The 19,101-nt window shown below is 46.9% G+C and overlaps 3 protein-coding genes across 5 annotated transcripts in view; 2 read left to right on the top strand and 1 right to left on the bottom strand.

The window, feature by feature from the left end:
* The window catches only part of shroom2a (shroom family member 2a), a 33,804-nt gene extending 24,264 nt beyond the window's left edge, over nucleotides 1-9,540 (top strand). For 2 of the 3 annotated variants that reach the window (XM_035647275.2, XM_035647278.2), the window contains 6 exons: nucleotides 378-463; nucleotides 5,203-5,814; nucleotides 6,387-6,968; nucleotides 7,590-7,761; nucleotides 7,911-8,183; nucleotides 8,289-9,540. In XM_035647275.2, coding sequence (XP_035503168.2) covers nucleotides 378-463; nucleotides 5,203-5,814; nucleotides 6,387-6,968; nucleotides 7,590-7,761; nucleotides 7,911-8,183; nucleotides 8,289-8,561 — 1,998 coding nt within the window. In that variant the 3' untranslated portion in view covers nucleotides 8,562-9,540. The remainder of the gene's footprint in view (nucleotides 1-377; nucleotides 464-5,202; nucleotides 5,815-6,386; nucleotides 6,969-7,589; nucleotides 7,762-7,910; nucleotides 8,184-8,288) is intronic. The other variant, XM_035647277.2, reaches the window with a different exon arrangement.
* Nucleotides 9,541-9,857: 317 nt separating this feature from the next.
* cldn34a (claudin 34a) lies at nucleotides 9,858-11,917 on the top strand. Its single transcript, XM_035647279.2, has 2 exons — nucleotides 9,858-10,008; nucleotides 10,834-11,917. The coding sequence occupies exon 2, from the start codon at nucleotides 10,924-10,926 to the stop codon at nucleotides 11,686-11,688; it is 765 nt and encodes a 254-aa protein (XP_035503172.2). The 5' UTR covers nucleotides 9,858-10,008; nucleotides 10,834-10,923; the 3' UTR covers nucleotides 11,689-11,917.
* A 2,967-nt stretch (nucleotides 11,918-14,884) lies between these two features.
* LOC118318715 (putative claudin-24) lies at nucleotides 14,885-18,824 on the bottom strand. The gene is made up of 2 exons (XM_035648633.2): nucleotides 18,688-18,824; nucleotides 14,885-16,570 (listed from the first exon to the last, which is right to left on the bottom strand). The coding sequence occupies exon 2, from the start codon at nucleotides 16,103-16,105 to the stop codon at nucleotides 15,443-15,445; it is 663 nt and encodes a 220-aa protein (XP_035504526.1). The 5' UTR covers nucleotides 16,106-16,570; nucleotides 18,688-18,824; the 3' UTR covers nucleotides 14,885-15,442.
* Nucleotides 18,825-19,101: the final 277 nt, after the last annotated feature.

Consider the following 19,101-nt stretch of genomic DNA (forward strand, 5'->3'; position numbering starts at 1 on the left):
TTTTTTGGTACAATCAAAAAATAAGAGGTCTGTAGCGCGTTTTAATCGCTCAAGTTGCAACTGTACTAAGCCCTCGGGACAGACTTCACATCTTGTTTAAACAAATATTCTTACTGATGTGAAAGGTACGGAGAAAAAAAGAGCCAAGTCAAATATTAATCCATGTTTGTACATAAAGACACACCCTCAGCTAAAGGAAGCGAAAGGAGCTTCGACCTGCTGATTCTTTTCACCGGTGGAAAACCAGACGGATAAGACAACAACTTGGCTCTTAAGATAGCTGGAAGCTACTTTTCTCTGGATAGGTTTTTTTGTTTTGCTTCATAAAACAGATTGAGTTTTATTTTATTTAGACTTTATTTAAACTTTATTTACAGAAGATTCCAGCACCTGCAAGAAAGTCTGAGACCGAGTATTCCCAGACAGAGACCAAACCGGCTGAACTGCTCAGCTCTGCTCCCAGGTGAGAAAATGCCTATGTGATGGAACCTGAAAGTTCCATAGCTATATGTATATTGTACATTATACAAAAGTATCAGTTTTTGCATTGGCTTTTTTACTTGTCTAGTAAAGTACAGTTTGCTATTTGACTGTTCATGCATTATTTTCACAAGGGTCCAACATCTAAGGTTGGCCAAAACCTCATATCCAGATTACATATACAGTTCACACATTATCCTCAAACCGTTTCTCGTCCGTGTAAATTGGGGCCATGTCTTTGCTGATGTGATTTGTGACAGCCGCTGTTATCTCCTTCCATCTTTGTGAGCCTTCGCCATGCGGCGTGCTGCAGGCAAACGCCTCTTGCGACATCTCTGTCTGGGGTTTGTTTTTTAGCATTCGCCTGTACTTTTGTGGCTCTCATGTACAGACTCTCTCTGTACATGTTTGACATTTTGGTTGTGGCGTTGATAGTTAAAGAGCTCTGATCTGTTGTGAGGAGCGGTCTCCATAATGCTGCATAATTTGCAAAGTAGCCCCTACAAGATCCTCGTTTTGTCCTTGTTGGAATTACATGTACCACGTTCCAAATGACAAAACAGGTAGGTTTAGGTAGTGCGTGTTAACGATTGAGTAAAATATGAACTGACAGCTGTTTATCTATCATCACATGATATATATATATTGTCACATCTAACATCCCCAAGCCTCATCATTCCATCAACATCTTAAGTTTGATGTATTATTGTTTCTGCTCCTGAGCTTTATCAGTGAAACAGGGCGGCGAGATTGTAGAGGAACAATGAAGTCTTTATAATCTGTCGAGGCATACCAGTGGCACTTCCTTGGCGCAGCTGTGACAACACAAGCCGTCCCTCTGGCTGCGCTCTGTGTCTTTCAGTGGAGGCTTTACCAGTGTAGGCGATGCAATGTAAAGAAGGCTTGAGTTCAGGGGGCCGGTCCGAGGCATGAAATTATCATCTATAAAATCTGGTACTTTGCATAATTGGATTATTTAGCCATGTCAGAGGCACAGCTCCCTGGGTGGAAATGTCGCTCAGTTGGATGAACATCTGACTGAAACATCAAGATGTATTCACATTATCTTTTAAACTCACTGGATGAATTCTCCCCAGAAATGTGCTCTAGCGCCACCATGAGAAAGTCCTTTGTGATTTTTGGTGAGATGTCTCTTTTGGTACAGAAAGTCACACCCCCCTCAGGATGAATTGTAATAACTCAATAACTTCACATTATGAACAATTAAGCATGCAGACATTAGCATTTAGCTCAAAGCTGTCCACAGCACAGAGCTGTTAGCGTGGCAACAGTCTCATGTTTAGCCTCGTAGCCCAAGGGTAAAAATTAATTATGCAAAACTATTGTAGATTCTTTCAAACAATTAGATGTAGGCTGCCGAGAATTCAGTTTCACAGCTGAGTGGTTGTAGCTAGCTTAATGTAGATTAATCTCTAATAATTACTTGCGTGAGAAATTTCTCTTTGTGTGGGAATGTTAACTCCAGCTCTGGTTGTAATTTGTAAGACTGGACCAAGGTTTGACTAACCAACGTCAATACGATGAACCTGACTTATACCTGTGTATATAAAGTGGATAAAACCTGCCCTCTTGGTGACTGTTGGTTTAATGGGCAGGAGACAAGTGTTCACAGGTAACACTGTTAATTACATATGAATCCAGTCTTAAGAAAACACTGCAATATTATTCAGTAATGTTAAGACTTGAAGTCAGCTGTTTATCCCTTTACTTTTAAATGCAGTGCATTTATTAATATTATTAGTATTTCTCCTCCAGTCAGCCATTGAGTGGAAGCCAGCTGCATTGGGTTTCTCTTTCCTTAAATTAAAGGGGCACTCCGCCAAGTTCACCTTGCTTGTCCTGGAGGAGGAGCTTTAGAACAACAACAAAAGACCCAATGACATCATCAGGGTTGTCTCAGTTCAGGCTCGAGACTTGAAATCTATAAACAAATATCCCATATACATATTAAAAACACAATCTCGGGACGTCGCCTGCATCAAAACAACCGTCTCAACTTTCTCCCCCCGACAAATGACAACACAGAGTCACACCATGTGACGCAGAGCAGCAGAAACCGGCAGTAAAGGAAATAAATCCTGTGAGAGGGACTGAGAGACAGAGTGTGAGAGAGAGAGCGGTTGTGTCAGGACAAATGCAAACCCACCGGATTCTGGGCTGGAACATAATCCAGAAGAAAAACCCTGCCGACGGTGACGAGAACAAGATGTATTAAATATTATAAGTTGTTGACAATTGTGGTTTTCATCTGAAGAAGTATTCCTACCTCTGGCTTCATCTCACACACATACACACAATGCACAGAGAAATACATTTTCAATGGTTGTGTGTAAGAGAGTTGTGTGTTTTTGTGTTCAGTGTTAGATTCACGAAGCATTTCAAATAAAAAGAGGAGAGTTCTGTTGTCCAGGTTGATTTTTAGGTCCAACATCAGGCACCGTCATATTTAATGTTATGTTTCCTTCTGTATCAGGTTAATAAGTGCAATATTGACAATCATGATCTCCATTTGATCAAGAAAAGTATTAATTCCATCCAGCACTGTGCAGCCCCCCCTTATGGGGGATGTAGTTTCTTTGGAGCTTGACCCATAGCTGGAGACAAAAGCTGGTCGCTGTGATTTTGACCACACCTTTCTTTGTTCTGTTTCCTGTCAGTCCCGAAATGGAAAAAAATACATTTCCCTTTGAAGTATCCCTTTATGGCAGATTGGTTTCATGCTTTGTCAAGAAGGTTTAGGCAGTGATCTGTACAATCGGAATGTGAGACATTTTCTTCATAATGCCTGTAGAACTGAGATCAACTGTTCAATAGCAATATCTCATTGTCTTATTGTCTCTGATTACTTTGGAATCATTCTTAATCTGTGTATGGTGACAAAGTCAAAATGACTTCATGGTTTGTAACCCGTTATTATTCAGGAGTGTTTGTGTATATCTAAACTCCCACTGGTGTAGAGTATCCCCCGTCTCGAGCAACCTCTTTTGTGCGAGCCACGCCGTGCGCTGCTCACGTTTGCATCATGACAACAGTGCGGCGGGGGCTATTGTCATTCAGAAGTCTGAGAGATGAGCTCAGTGAGGTGTACTCCACCCAGATGGTGTCATCGATATACAGGCATGTAGAGACACCGACAGGTGGCTGCTGTCAAACAGAGAGAGAAAGAGAGAGAGGGGGACGGCACACTTGCTTTTACTTATGTTGTGTGGGATGACGGCAGTAAAACGTCACTTTGGGTGAGTTGGTACGATATGTTTATTATATATATATATATATATCCTATACTTAAGCAGTCTTAGCAACAACATTTGTAAAGATGAAAAACCTCCAGAAATTGTTTGCTTGTCTCTTATTTCACAAGAGAAAATACTGTAGTTCAGTTCAGACTGATTTTTTTTTTTATTATTATTATTATTATATAGGGAGACAACCGGTTGGGGTTGTGGATGATCACGGTTTCAGTCTCGACTTTGATATACTCACTGCAAGGATCAGATACATTCTTTTTTAAAGAAATGCTTTGCTTTATAGAGACGGAGAACTCGATAACTGTGTTGTGTTTTCTATGTTTACCAATGCGCGCTTGGTTGAGCGCTGGCGTCGTGTCTCGTGTTTGCCAGCAAGGCACATTTCTCAAGCTGTAGCCGGGCTAAGGCTGAGGGAGGGTGGACGCTTCACCAGCAGTTGTTCATCGGGTGACTCGTCACTGCTTTGTAAGAATTCAGATGGGGCCATTTTGAGTCTTGGCCTGCGACACGGTCCACATGGTTTATGTTCTAATGTTCTCTGAGAACTCCTCATGGAATCTTAGGGTTAGAGCGTGCATGAACGTGTCGTCTGTGTGCGTGGAAACACAGCACTAGATGAGTTTGTATGGTTCCAGATCGGGCCACGTTCAGGTTCACGTACGTCACTGATGACATGCCTTTGCTTCAAACAAGAAGGTTTAGGTGCAGAGGTCGAGGCCACTGGACACATGGTCGCTATGCACTGAGAACTTAATACCTCCTTGGTTACTGTTGTTCCTTGGTGTGATATATAAACTCCTCCTCGTAGCAGAGAGGGCATCCATCCAGCACTGTAACACACAGTGTTTAAAGTGTGATCGTCCGTGTCACGTCTCTGAATTCCATCTTCCTCCTGAAGACGAATCCCCTCCCTCATCTCCAGAGATGACTGATCAGTATACCTCTACCATATTAAACCCATGCTGCTTAGTTAGTTAAAGCTTCCCCACTGTGTAGTATGGCAAAATTATGCTAAAAACACACACTGGTCCTAATCTTATTACACAATCACTTAAGCTCCATTAGTTCACTATCAGGGCCTCTGACGAGCGCCGTGATCTCCCAACATTGACCTTTTTCTTCCACGTCTGAAGAGTTAAAAACCTCCAACGTGAATCCGACAGGAAAAAGTGATCCGGCCCCGCTTCTTTGCCCTGCAGCGTTATTTATTCGTCGACGCAGACTTTGTGGGAACAGAAATATTCCTCTCCGGGCTGCCAGCTGAACAGTTACCATGGGGAGGAGGCTCGCAGCATAAGAGGGGAGACGTGTGTCTCCTCGTGCTGGCATAATCATAGTGGCTGCTGGAGAGAGGAGCGAGTCCTCCGCCCGCAGTGTATTATTTGATTGAGCTGCAGATGATAGTCCGCGCTGCCTCGCTGTGTAATTAAAAGCTTTCTATTGTGTTGCTCAGGATCCCTGACAGAGGGCCCGGTGACTGCAAAGTCAGAGAGAAGCCGGAGGAGTTTGAACGTTACTCTGCGCCACCACCTCCGCCCATGACAGGGGCCAACCCCGACTGCAGACACAGAGCTGCTGCTGCTGCCACCGAGAACCACAGACCCACATCTGTCTCTCACAGTGTCCCCGAGCCTGCCCTCCTTCAGCCCGCCGACCACAGCCACAACCCGCTGCCATCTGGACCGAGGAGGAAGCCCCCCGCGCCGGAGAAGCCTCCCCCTCCACGATGCCCAGAGGTCGACTCCCACGAGTTCTTCACCAGTTCCCAGAGTGAAGCCTTCACCCGCTGCTCCCCTAACGCCGACCGTAGCTCCGCCTTTGTCGCTACCCTCAACCCGGCAAAGGGAGATTCTGAGCAGAGCAAAGGACTTGTGGACAAAGGACAAGGGGCAGTACATCGTCTGTCAGCGTCCAACCCTCAGCCTGCCTCTTCTCCCCCGGCTCCCTCCTGTAGACCGACAGCGCTGGCCAGTATGGAGGGGCAGCGCTCACCATCTCCACAGTTTTCCCCACAGAGACTCAGCGACAGGCCTCCGGTCTCCCTGCAGGATGACGACTCAAACAGGTAAACTTTTTGTTATTTCATCAGACAGGGAGTTTTGTTAAGCGCCACAGAAAAACACTGCAACCGCAAACTATGACCAAGTTCAGTTGGAGCACAGTCACTGCAGCTCCTCTACTTGTCGTGCCTTTATGCTACACGTACAAAGGAGCTTATTGAGAGTCTCTGTCTGTGTAGAACCAACATGTGAGTGCCATCAAGCCGCAGTAAATTAGAGGGATTCTCCGCATTTCTGTAAAAGCCACTAGTGGCCTCTGCGTAATTCAACTAAAAGCCAAAAGCGTAAAAAATGACGTCTAAAGCCCCGAACATGAAACGGTTGGTCCGTCTTCGTGATTCAGAATGAATTGATAAAAATTTGTAGTAATCTTCCGATTGTGCAGCAAGGGTTATTACAGCAAGCAAAAAAAATTCCTGCACACTGAGCATGGAAAAAAATCTCATTTGCCATGATGCAATGAAGCTTTAAATCATCGTGTGACTGGAATAAGTGCAACAAGAGATTTTCTCCTCCTCCTTTTTTTCTTTTCTTTTTTTAATAAGATCTGTTCGTCATTCTGTCTCTGATACTTTAGGATTGAGCATGTGATAGAGAGCCCAAATTCCGCAGTGAAGAAGGTGCCCATCAGGATTGTCCACTCCGAGGGGCTCACGGAAAAGGAGAACAGTCCATTTCTGCAGCACAGCGACCCGCCTGCTATAGAAGCTGAGGTTCCTGCTGTTAGCAGACTCGGCAGTCTGGCAGCCGCGGGGCACGACTCTGTCTTCTGCGCCTTTACGAGACAGAGAGAGCCCGACGGGCCGCCGGATGCTCAGACGGACACAAAGCCCCAGAGAGACGCATACATGACCACCGTCGGAGATCACGTCAACGGCAACTATCAGCAGCAGCTGCCGCCGCAGCTCACAGACGAGCCCATCGGCGACAGGCCAGCCGTGACCACGGGAGCGACTGAGGACCAGAAGAGAGAGGAGCTGGCCCGAGACATCATGGGCAAGGACAAGTCACTGGTCGACATTCTGGATCAGAGCAAGATGAAAACCACCATGGACCTGATGGAGGGGATCTTCCCTCAGGGGGAGCAGCTGTTGGACGAAGCTCACCAGCGCAGGAAGGTGCCCGCGAAACAGGCGGTCAGCCGGCCTGCCGAGGAAAGGTCAGCCTCACGTCATACCTGTGCCCATATCTGGGTTCTTAACACGCTTCCTCACATAAGAACGACACAGGATTTTTTTTACACAGTTCACCTGCTTACCTCTGTTTGTCCACTGCAGTGTGTATTTACTCCTCGTGCATTTTACTGAATGAATTATCAGAGTGACCAGTGAGCTACTGTACAGCAACAAAAAGTTACTGCACTGTGCGCTGGCCCACCGATGTGAATCACCTTAAACACCACTTTCATAGTAATTGAAAACTAGCTGACAAAACAGCAGAGAAATTGAAATGATTCACTAAAAAGTTATGGATCAATGGTTAAAAGATGCAGCTTCAAACAGACAAGATATTGTGGAAAAACGGGTTGTACCACTGTATAACGATGTCTGGATGGTGAACAGTCACCTGCATTGAGACCCTCACACAGCTGTTTCCTAGAAACTGAACTTCTTAAGTCACACGATTGTTGGGAGGAACTTGTTTCAGACTGTAGAGAAAATTAGGAAGTATGAGGAAATTGTGGATCAAGAAATGCAACACGTGCCTCGGAATAAATCCTCTGTGTGCACAAGTGGCCCTCTCATCAGTCTCAATTTAATTTGTTTAATTTGTATTTCAGGGAAAAGGAGGACAGCATGGCGGCGGCTGTCACCATGGTGACCAGCTCCACATACTACAGCACGTCGGCGCCCAAAGCTGAACTCCTCATCAAGATGAAGGACATGCAGGAGCAGCAAGAGGAAGAGGAGGAGTCAGAGGACGAACTGGACATTGATCTGGCCAACAAGAAGGTGCCACACACTTACCAAATTATTCTCAACATTGTAGGATCAGTTCACCACTTTCCGTTCATCAACCTAATCATAGTCCCTCATTTTTTGCCACATTGAACAGTATTAACCGCTCAGTTGTTGTTCCATTTGTTCTGTCTTTCATGTAGCAAGAGCTGATCGACAGCCTCAGCAAGAAGCTGCAGGTGTTGCGGGAGGCGAGGGAGAGTCTTCAGGAGGACGTCCTGGACAACAACGCCCTGGGAGACGAGGTGGAGGCCCGCGTCCAGCAGGTCTGCAAACCCAACGAGCTGGACAAGTTCCGGATGTTTGTCGGCGACCTTGACAAGGTGGTGAGTCTGCTCCTGTCGCTGTCGGGCCGCCTGGCCAGAGTGGAGAACGCCCTCAACAGCCCAGAGGAGGACAGTACCGCAGAGGAGAGGGTCAGTCCACGTGAACCTTAGAAATCTTAACAGACGAGTGAATTTCTTTGGGGAAAATGTGGTATATCCTCACAAAAATCCTAATGGTCCCTTTCCTTTATTTAGCGTACGCTGGTCGAGAAGAGGAAGCTGCTGATCCGGCAGCACGAGGACGCCAAGGAGCTGAAGGAGAACCTGGATCGCAGGGAACGCCTCGTCTTCGAAATCCTGGCCAACTACCTGCAGGAGGACATCCTCACGGACTACGAGCACTTTGTCAAGATGAAGTCAGCGCTCATCATCGAGCAGCGCAAGCTCGAGGACAAGATCAAACTGGGCGAGGAGCAGCTCAAGTGTCTGATGGACAGTCTGCCCATAGAACAGAGGCTGTCCTTCTGATGAGGGTTGCACAACGGTCTGAAATAGCCCAAGTCTGACGCAGTGGAGTCCTGTGTCCAGCAGAGGGAGACAGAGACGACAAGCTGTGGAGGACTTCTGCGTCTCCTGACACGTTTCTCTTCACACGTCCTGAAGTGGACGGCCACAGACTTCACAGGATCCGTACGTAACCCCCATTGTGACAGATGCTGCTTTTTCCCTGGCATCAAACAACCACTGTTTTTATTTTATTTTCATTTTTTTAGTAATTTATTGTAGCCTTTTGAATCTGCGCAGGAAGGGGGACAGTGTTTTATCTTCAACCGATCTGAGCAGCCGTGCTACCGGATGTGTTTTGACACGCTGAGCAACTAGAAGTTTTTTTCGTGTTTTATGTTTCACAATTTTACACATAATCCGTCAAATCAGGCCGAATATTTCAATGAATCACAAAAACCTTTTGTTAACATTAACATATGAATTTGAGGCCTTGTACTGAGATTTATGTGCCCCTTGTTTTTTCTTTTCGCAAAACAAGATGAAGACAGTAGGCTGTGAATGTGCTGGCCATTTTTTTAAAGAGCACTTCAAGTTCAAGATCACTACAGAGAAGACGCACTTCATGGCTGAATACATAAAGTGCCTGTGGACCGACTCCCACCATGTCACTGCAAACTCTTTACATCCACTTCTTCACGCCGCGTCTGTCTGAGGTGTTTTGGTTTTTTATTCACAGCTAGAAAAAAAATCACTTTTAGATGATATTTTGTCACATATATTATTGACTAAGTGTTTTTCTGTATTTTCTCTTATTACTTCACTGTGTTTTCTTATTCACGGTGCAGACGTTTCATGCTTAGTTACCACCCATGTTACTTGACCTCTTGATAATTTCAAAACTAAAAAAAAAAAAGTTGATCATTTCGCAGGGAGAATAAGGAATGAAATCATTCCAAAGCATTTTGACCAGAGTCTTATCAAGCGTCCACATTTCAGACTGTAAATCAGATGAAATCAATCACCTCTTATGTGCAGAACAAACCGTCCTCCCGTCGGCTCTTCACCGTCGGGAGGACGGTTTGTTCTGCACATAAGAGGATGTCACAGTTTGAAAGGCTTCATGCACTGCTACAGCCTGACTCTTAACACTTTATCAGCTGTGCTCCTTTTGTGTCAAATAAAAGAGTCTGCTGGAAATCACGCCGTGGCGTCTGATTGATTTCTTGTCAACGATCAGCTCATTTCCCCTCATCATTCATTAACCCCGCCGCACCTTCCTCTCTGCTGATAGCGAGGAAAGTAAAACACTTTGACGAGACACTTTAATGTCCAGGCGGTCCCCTCTCTGCGCTGAGGGTGAAAAATGTGGACGATCTCTCAGATTCATTTTTCTTTGACGGATGCGGCATCTGTGGAAGGACTCGCGGTTTGTTGAAAATGGCCAAATCTGAACCTGAGAAGCATCAAGGTGAGTGAAAGGACGACGTGTGAGAGGGTTGTTTTGTTTTACTGCGTTACCTGCAGGGATTTAAACGGACAATCATTGACTACGGCAGCTCTTGAACAGATAGTACCTACTGTTATTAGAGAATAATGTTTGTCTGCACTTTCACTGCAGCGACATTTACATTGCAGCTGTTGTTTTGTCATGTTATGGATACGATACGATACAATATACTTATTGTTTCCGTAGGGAAACTTATCTGCTGCAAAGAAAATGCCTCCATAGTTATTAACAATGATCACACTAATATATTAAAAACAGCAACATGAAACAATAAACATCAGATATACCATTGCACATTTCATATATATTTCACGTTGCGTAGTGCACCCACCCAGTAATAAAAACACATTGCACTCACTCAGTAATTTCATAAGAACTAACTGAAGTAACAATTAATATTTCATTTCCTCTTTGAGTCTCGCAAGATAAGTTGCATTCACCTCTGCTGTATTGGGCTTAGGAGGTTATTGCAAAACCTCAGCCGAGAATAAAATAAACCAGGTGGTGGAGTATCAGTAAAGGTGAGAGGTTACATAAGAAAATGTGTTGTTGTTTTTTAAAAGTGAACTAACCCTTTAAACTTTAAAGGGTTGCACCCCAGATGGAACCTTTAAAGTTTAAAGTTTCCATCTGAGGGGCATCCAAGGATATCTGTGGCACAGGCCAACACTGACATGTGCAGCTATCCTGTAGCTATGCAACACAGCTTTTCAAAATTACCATTTTACAGTTGAAAATAAAACCAGTATATTAATGTGGTGGGGAACTTTTGTTTGTTTTCATCAGGTGTAGTGGAAACCAGAGACGCTGCATGAACTGGACAATGTGTAAGTCTGCGACCGGCCTCTCGGAGCACTAGCGGTCCCACTGGGCAGGATGATCTACCTGGCTCACACCGGTCACCGGCAGTTCCTGGGCATGGTCGCTGGGTTCCTGGCGTGGATCGTCACCATGGCCACCACCGGCCTCAACGAGTGGCGGCTGTGGCATGTGGACGACGCATCCGTCGTCACCTCGGGAGTGGCCTGGGTCGGCATCTGGAGGGCGTGTTTCTACAGCCACGTCCTTCCGGGGGCGGAGCACTGCCGGGGCCTCAGCATCTTGGACGCCTTTGTGCCGGTGGAGATCTCCGTGGCCCAGGTGCTGATGGTGCTGGCCGTGATCTGCGGCCTGGCGGCGAACGTCAGCGCCGCGGTGGCTGTGAGGATGGTCTACTTCTCTCTGGAGGAGCGAAAGAACATCAGGCTGGTCTTCATACTGGCTGGGAGCCTGTACCTGCTCACAGGGACGTTCTCCATGGTGCCACTGGTGTGGAACATGAACTCTGTGCTCGCCAACAGCACCATCGACTTTCCTCCGGAGTTTCATCTCCCTGCGGCCCCTGTCAGGCAGCAGGTCGGCTCAGCCATCGGCGTGGGCCTCTTCGCCTCCCTACTGATGTTCATAAGTGGCCTGCTGTTCCTCTCCTACCAGTATGCCTGGCACTCTCTGAGGTCAGATGCCACCAGAGGCCCCAGAGGCACCAGCGACCAGCTCCGTGGCCCCTGGACGCTGGCGGCCATGGCACATAACTCTGAATTGCCAAATGAAGTCAACCGGGGCAGCGATAACCCCGCCTTCCTCATTGAAAAAGTCTCATGAACTAACTTCATTTGATCTAAAATCCTCGTTCGTCAGCTTCAACATCCAAGTGAAAGAAAGAGACAGAAAATGCCGCAGAAGAAAATAAGTCACATTTAAATCACAGACAAGTTCCTGTTGTTATTGAAGGAAGGTACGTCAACATTTTGCATCATCCAGACTGACGGATGAGAATACACTGTCACTGGACCATAATCTGAAAAATAAAAACACTACTATTAGAAAGAAAGACATTATTATTTTCTCATTTAAAGAATAACTGACACGGTGACATTGAAATGCTGGCAAATGTACGAATCCTACAGGTTTATCCTCAGAAATGTGTCGCTGTGGCTGTGAAGTACAAGTGTAACTGGTTGTACGGGAACAAACTATGACATAACAAGGAGGTTCTTTTTTTATTATTATTATTACATTTAAGTTCATTTACACAACCAAGCAGATCTGGAGTGATGTTAGCATTTATTTGGACTGGTGTTTCTGTCCACCTGATCAGGGGAGCTATTCAGCTCAAATTAGCTGTATAGCTCCCAAGTGGGGGTCATCCCTATGTTCTCTCATTTCTATGATATTCCCCCCCCCCCCCCCCCATTAAAAATTAGGCCCTATGTTAGGGTTAGGGTGACACAACACAGGGCTGAGGGAACATAGTGCTCCTACGGCCGAAAACAACTTCATGAGAGCAGCGAGACTGAACCAGCACAGTGAAGCTGAGGCCCAGAAAACTGAAGCTAAAAGAGGCTAAAATGTCCCGTAGGCCTGAGGGGAGCTGCAGCCTGTGACTGTCAGTACAAGTGAAAGCTTTCACACACAAGTTGTCATGTGTTCCATCGTTACTATAGAAATAATGATTATAGCAGCGTTAATATTGTAATGTGAGTATGATATGAGGCCATGAGGCATCAGGGGCAGAGTTCAGGGACAGATTCATATCTGCGTGTGTCATAATAAACTTTATCTGCTCAGCATTATCCGAATGTTGTCTGGCGTGAGCAGCCGGAAGGTTCCTGTAATGACTGATCAGCATTATCACCGTGCAGGCCCTTTGGAGGGGGCTAACATGACCTGCCGAGGTGTGGGCTTCTGACGGGGCCCCATGTGAGGAGGGATCGGGTCAGGTTGACTGGGGGGGGGGGGGGGGGGCTGCCCTGCGCATGTGACCCGGGTAGGAGGCTGACGAGCAGGCATGTGAGAACGAAGAGGGGGCCGTCTCACTGCGGTGATTGTTGCCAGAGAAAGCACACACACACACACACACACACACACACACACACACACACACACACACACACACACACACACACACACACACACACACACACACACACACACACACACTTTGGCCCAGTGGCCCGCTTCACCTCTCTGGAGGCGGCTTGTTGCCAAGGAACAAAAGACCCACTTCAGCTTAGCAAAGCTCTCTGTCAAAAACACAAGGCCCAGAAGTGGACGAATGGTCGACCTGCTCCGACTACATCAGCAAGGTGCTGAGCTGTGGTTACTGCGGTGCCAGCAATCTGCAACAGTTCCACTTTAATGAAGTATAACAAAATATTATTCAAAAACATTCCTCTCGATAAGAGTTTTTTTGGGGGGGGGGAATTCCAATAAGTCTCTGTCCATCCCTTCACCTATGTCCTCACCAGCCGAGAGATAAGAGATAAGATAAAAGATAATATTATGTCAGATAAGCCAGAGCTGGTTATGTTTTAATCTCATTTATAATGCTTAGTCAGACCACTCTGACAGATATAATGGAGACAGACTGAGAAAGAAGGGAACGTGATCACTACAATTGAAAAACATTTAGATGTGTCCTATTAAAGAATATATTATACCAAGAGACAACCGTACGCTCCCAAAAATGATATTTTAGTTTACCTGATGACATTTTATTTGTAGTTTGCTTCCAGAAAGGTGGCTGGCGGTGAAGCTCCGGGCAAGACGAGCGATGACGCCTCACGCGTTCTTTTTTATCGTCTTCGGAGATGTAATCACCCCCAGAGATCAGGATCAGATAAAAATGTATTACAGTCGGTGCCATCTCCATGTGGAGCGGGCGGTGGAAAGAAAACTACAGAGCAGTCACTCGGGTACGATGCTGGGATGTTTCCATTTTATTCTGTCTTATATTACAACTGGATTTGTTGCTGGAATGAAGTTCATCATATTTGTTTATCAGCACTGACTTTTGACGAAACCGCCATTTCCAACCTCTTGCTCTGAATCTGATATCTCACTTTGTCTGAACTGATTGTAGAGTTTTGCTTGCCAGCCCCTGGGAGCGGACTTGTTTGTTTGCAGTCGGATGCACTTGGACATAATTCCTCGCGAGGAGGCCCCAGACGCGCCACTCTCTCTTCCTCCGCTGCGTCGCGCGGGGGCCCCCCAGGCAGACGGAGTCTCGCCGTAATCAGAAAGGTTGTTTTCACTGCCTCCCTTGCTGACTGCTGCCCCGCGCAGTGGGAGACACGGGGCCCTCCCTGCAGCCTGTGTGGCGTCGGGAGGAGGCCTCTCTGGCTCCGTGAGGCCTGACAGGCACACCCGACAGCATGTCTGGAAGGTAGAGTCCGTCACGTCCCGGGACATCATTATCTCCCATTAACTTCATTCTATCAGAGGAAAACACCACGGTGAGAAAAACGAATCCTCTCCTCCGGAGCAGCAGCACACACACATACGTCTCTGTACCTGTGTGTACCTATTCCACGCAGACCACGTCGGGGTGCGGGGAGCAGCGGCGCCCTCTGACCTTGGCAAATTTGTGTAATTATGTCAAAGCGGGAGCCGCCAGGGCAACCTGCTCTGCATTCTTCACAGTACACACTGCCCATTAAAGCATTCATTAAACACAGCTTAGCTCAGCGAGTGACCAGGAAATCTGATGGAATTAGTCTCAAGCTGTGTTTCCACCGCCGCAGACACACCTGACGAACCAAGACGGCTGTTTCCAGTCTCCCCACCACCACGGCTCAGCTGGTCGCCTTGTTAGACGGCAACCAGGGAACTGCTTTGCACCAAAATAGGTTGTGGGTTTATATGTGACTAAAAGAGCAGCCGTGTTTCCACCTCTGACATAACCGGAGACAAATCTACTCATGTTTTCCTACAGATTCAGGTCCAATTCAGGGTGTGGGGGGGGGGGGGGGGTTATACCAGTTTCAGGATTTTCTAATAGAGAATACAACACAAGAGCGAGGAATTTACATTTTAATGAGGGAAAAAAAACTTTGTGTGAATCATCTGAATGTGCTGCACATCACAGCACGTAAAGCAAACTTAGCCAGGCACAGAAAGAACGTGTGCTTCCTCTATGTTTTAGTAACAAGAATAACTTACAATCACAGCTACATTTTCTTCTAAATCAGACACAATTAGAAGGTTTTTTTTTTTTGTCCGTCGTTGGTGTCGACGAGAAAGAGACCCTGGAGTGAAGAATAAGGAAAATAAAGCCTCGTATAAAACGCATCTTCATAAAAAAATATTCATTTTTACTGGTCACAGCAGCTCGTCTTAAAAATCAAATGTTTGATTGTGCAGGTGAGTCATTTGGAGAAGCTGAGACAATGAGCTAGGGTCACCGTTTTACAAAACCCTTTGGCATGATGAGGCGAACCCTTACACAGTGGATTGTCTCCGGTATGAAAACCAGACACGAACATCATTGTTCTAAAGCAGTTTGAAGTGCAGTGCTGCGGGTGGTCGTGGGGTGCCGTCGGTCTACAAGCAGGTAAGTCATTTGTGGACGATGCCCTCACACGTACTCTGTGCGCTTCCTGCAGTTCACGTCCTCCCTGCTCATCACCTGGTACCGCCGCTGCGGCGCAGGCTGAGGCTCCACCTGGGAGCACGTGCCAGAGGTGACCAGAAGCAGCCCGGCCACTATGAGGAGAAACCCCCCCACCCAGCCGCAGAACAGGGCGTCTCCAAACTCCCACCTGGGCACCACGTCGGGCACTTTGTCGTCGAAGAAATGTATCACGGCCAAGTGGGCCATGTAGGAGACGGGGATCAGGCACAGCACTCCGGAGACCATCCCCAGCGCGCCTCCGAGGGTGGTGAGAGTCCTCTTGGTTCGGTGGCCTCCGCGTCCTTTGCAGATGTTGACCAGGTACAGGCCCGGTATAGCCACCAGGATTCCCAGCATGCCCACGGTGAGGGACGCACACATGAGGATGCGGGCCAGCTTGAGGTCGCTGGAGAGGCCCAGCAGGCTGTCGTAAGCTCTGCACTCCATGCCCCCGACGTCCTGGACCACGCAGGTCTCCCACAGGCCCAGCTCGTAGCTCTCCACGGGCAGCAGCGCGGTGGACATGGTGAGCCACTGTGGTAGGAGAGTGGTGGCCAGAGCGCACAGCCACGCTCCCACGAAGACCAGCATCCCCAGAAGCTCCAAAGCGCAGGCGCACGTGTCCATCTCCCTCTCTCTCTCCCTCTCTCCCTCTGTGTGTCCTCCACGCTTGACAGAGCCGGCCAGAATTCTTCTTCTTCTCCGGAGAGGTCCTGTTGATGTCTGGTTCTGGGGCGGCGGCGGCGGCTCCCAGCACCTGGTAATTGGAGTTGACTGCTCGGTCTCTGAACTCAAAGCTGTGTCACAAACAGTGCCCACTCAGAGGAGCACACATCTTCTGGAGCGGGGAGGAGAGCAAGGGGCCACTCGGCCCTCCCCTTTGTGGGCCTTCTGCTCCGGCTGCTGTGCCAATGGGCAGCAGGGGCAGGGGCAGGGGCAGAGATGACCCCGGCTGCCGCGAGATCCCTGTCAGAGGCTTTTTTTCTTTTCTTCCTGTGATAGCAGGCCACAAGGGATGTCATTAGACGTAGACAGGATATTGTTTTATGTTCCAAAACGCTCCCTGGTCCTCGGGGAGACAGCAGTTTCATCCTATAATTGAGCAAACAAATAAACACGGGTAACACAAGACTATAAGGCAAGGTTACGCCTCCAGAGATTCAATAAAACTGTTTTACTGCTCACGAGGAAACTGCCTGTACAGTCATGAAGCACTAATGTTGATGGTTGTTAATGCATCTGGAAATGCACGACCGGGGCTTTGATTGATTTATCGTCAGCGAAATGAGAATTATGCAAGGTGAATAAGATCTGCACCATGAATAGTGAGATTTATTCATATAGGTCATGTGACTGAAAGAGAAACAACAGTGCAGCTCATTGTGGCGCTCTCCTATGCACACTACGTGGCTGTGGGAAATGGACGTAGGAGGCTATAGATCAAAGCTGAGATGTGGGAAAATGTTTCCCAGACAGGCGCACACACACACACACAAATGCACAGATAAAATCCCCAGCCTGCTGAACTCTTCCTCCCCTGGAGAAGAAAACTCTCAGCTGACTGCAGAGACACACACATTGTGTCTGGTGTTGGACATCAGAAGAACGTCTCCTCTGTGAGGAATACACTCTTCCTAATCAGAAAGTCCAGCTCAGTTGGACATTCCACCTTAAATTACAAGTCACGTTGAATTTGACTTCGCCATCGGCTTGAAGAAAAAAAATGCATGAAGAAAATACTCTGAGCTGATTCAGTATTGTTGCAGTTCCTGCAGGTCGCAGAAGGAGGTCGACAGAGGTGTTGGAATCCAGCTAAATGTCATAAAACTGAATCCTGCTCTCCCTCAATCACACATAACTATACACAAAGTGCACACACATAAATATATATATATATATATATATATATATATATATATATATATATATATATATATAATTGTAATTATTAGAAAGTGGTTGTTGTAAAACTGTCTGGCTATAAATTGTGAAGACAGAAACTTTAGCTTTTATTCTTTGGCACTCGCTATATGAAGTTGGGCATTTACCTGCTCAGTGTGGGCACTGTCGTTAGTGAACCACCCCGTGGGGCAAATATTTGATCTAGGTTTTTTTTGTTGGTAATCAGTGTTTTCTAAGTAATTAGTGTCATAACATAAATAAAAAATTGGCTGACTACATTTGTTGAGAGACTGAACTATGAATTTCATAAAAATAGTATAATATTTGCACTGTTTAATACCTCAGGGATACTTAAAGCTACAGTGTGTAATATTAAGAAAAACTTATTCACAGAAATTAAATATGTATTGTCCATAACTATGTGTTTATATAATCACCTGCAACAAAGAACCAATGTTTTTTGGTCAACTTGAATGAGTTAAAAATATAGTCACATGAGGTGGACCCGACCTACGTGCGAGTCTCCGTGGTTGCTACGTGGTGTTGAATACAGTTGTTGCACAAAACAGTCCAAATGTGTCGCATTGGCCTTGAATTTTCAGTGCTGCCGAAAACCGGAAACCGAATCAGAGGTGCGCCACCATAAAGTGTCCCCGGTTGGGCGCTCAGTTGGTTAAAGGTTTGCAACTTTTACCACCAGATGCCGCCAGAAAGTAACAAAAATGACACGCTGGGGGCTTTAAATAAACACGAAGAAAATAATATTCTCGTAAGCCTGAAACTCTAGTCAAGCCTCATTGAACAATAGTAAAGTACTTGTGAGGGGTTGGGGGTTCGAGTTGTGCTGCTGGTGGTGGTTGTAGGGGGGCCACAGAGACTGGTGCTACACCCTTGCATACAAACTTTTTTTTTTTTTAAATTTGGAAATTTGGAATGAATTAATATGACCACATTCGACACCGAGGGGAAAACAACCCGTCTGTGGAGGACACGCTGCTGTATCTGCGGCAGACACCAGGCGGCGCTGCGGTGCCGCTGAAACAACCCTGCAGTCACCAACAGACCACGGGTTAGTCACTGTATCCAGGAGGGGGGGGGGGGCAATCTTTTAAATCAAAGTCAAATGTGTATCTGTTTCTGTGACCCCCCCCCGTCCAGATAATAACAGGAATAATAATAATAATTTCATTATTTATTTGTAATAATGAATATTTGATTAAGTTAACGGTCAGTGAATCGTGTGAATCCACAGGTTGTCGTTGCTGTTGTTGTTGTTGTTGTTGTTGTTTGAAAGACGACTCCCCCACCTGAACTCTATCTTGTGGCTGAAGTGTCGCCGAGGTAAGAACGCGACGCTCACATCCGTCGCGCTGCTTCCGCGGCGCCGCGAAAAAGTTGCACGGAGGTGTCGAGCTCGGGCCCCGTCCCGTCCCGTCCCGTCCCGTCCCGTCCCCATTGGACGGAGCCGCGCGCTCCGTCGTACGTCCGACCGCTTATGCAAATCCGCTCTACCCGAATATGGACACGGAGGAATGAAATATGGTGGAGGAGGCGAACATGGACGACCGAGGACCGTGAGAGCGCCGCGGTGCCGAGTGAGTGAGTGAGTGTGTGTGAGTGTGTGAGAGAGTGAGTGTGTGTGTGAGTGTGTGTGTGGGGGGGGGGTTCGTCAGAAGGAAAAGTGGATGTAACCTCCGGCGGGACTCCAGCGGACGACCTCG

Source organism: Scophthalmus maximus, chromosome 13 (assembly GCF_022379125.1).
Source record: "Scophthalmus maximus strain ysfricsl-2021 chromosome 13, ASM2237912v1, whole genome shotgun sequence".
Classification (NCBI taxonomy): domain Eukaryota; kingdom Metazoa; phylum Chordata; class Actinopteri; order Pleuronectiformes; family Scophthalmidae; genus Scophthalmus; species Scophthalmus maximus.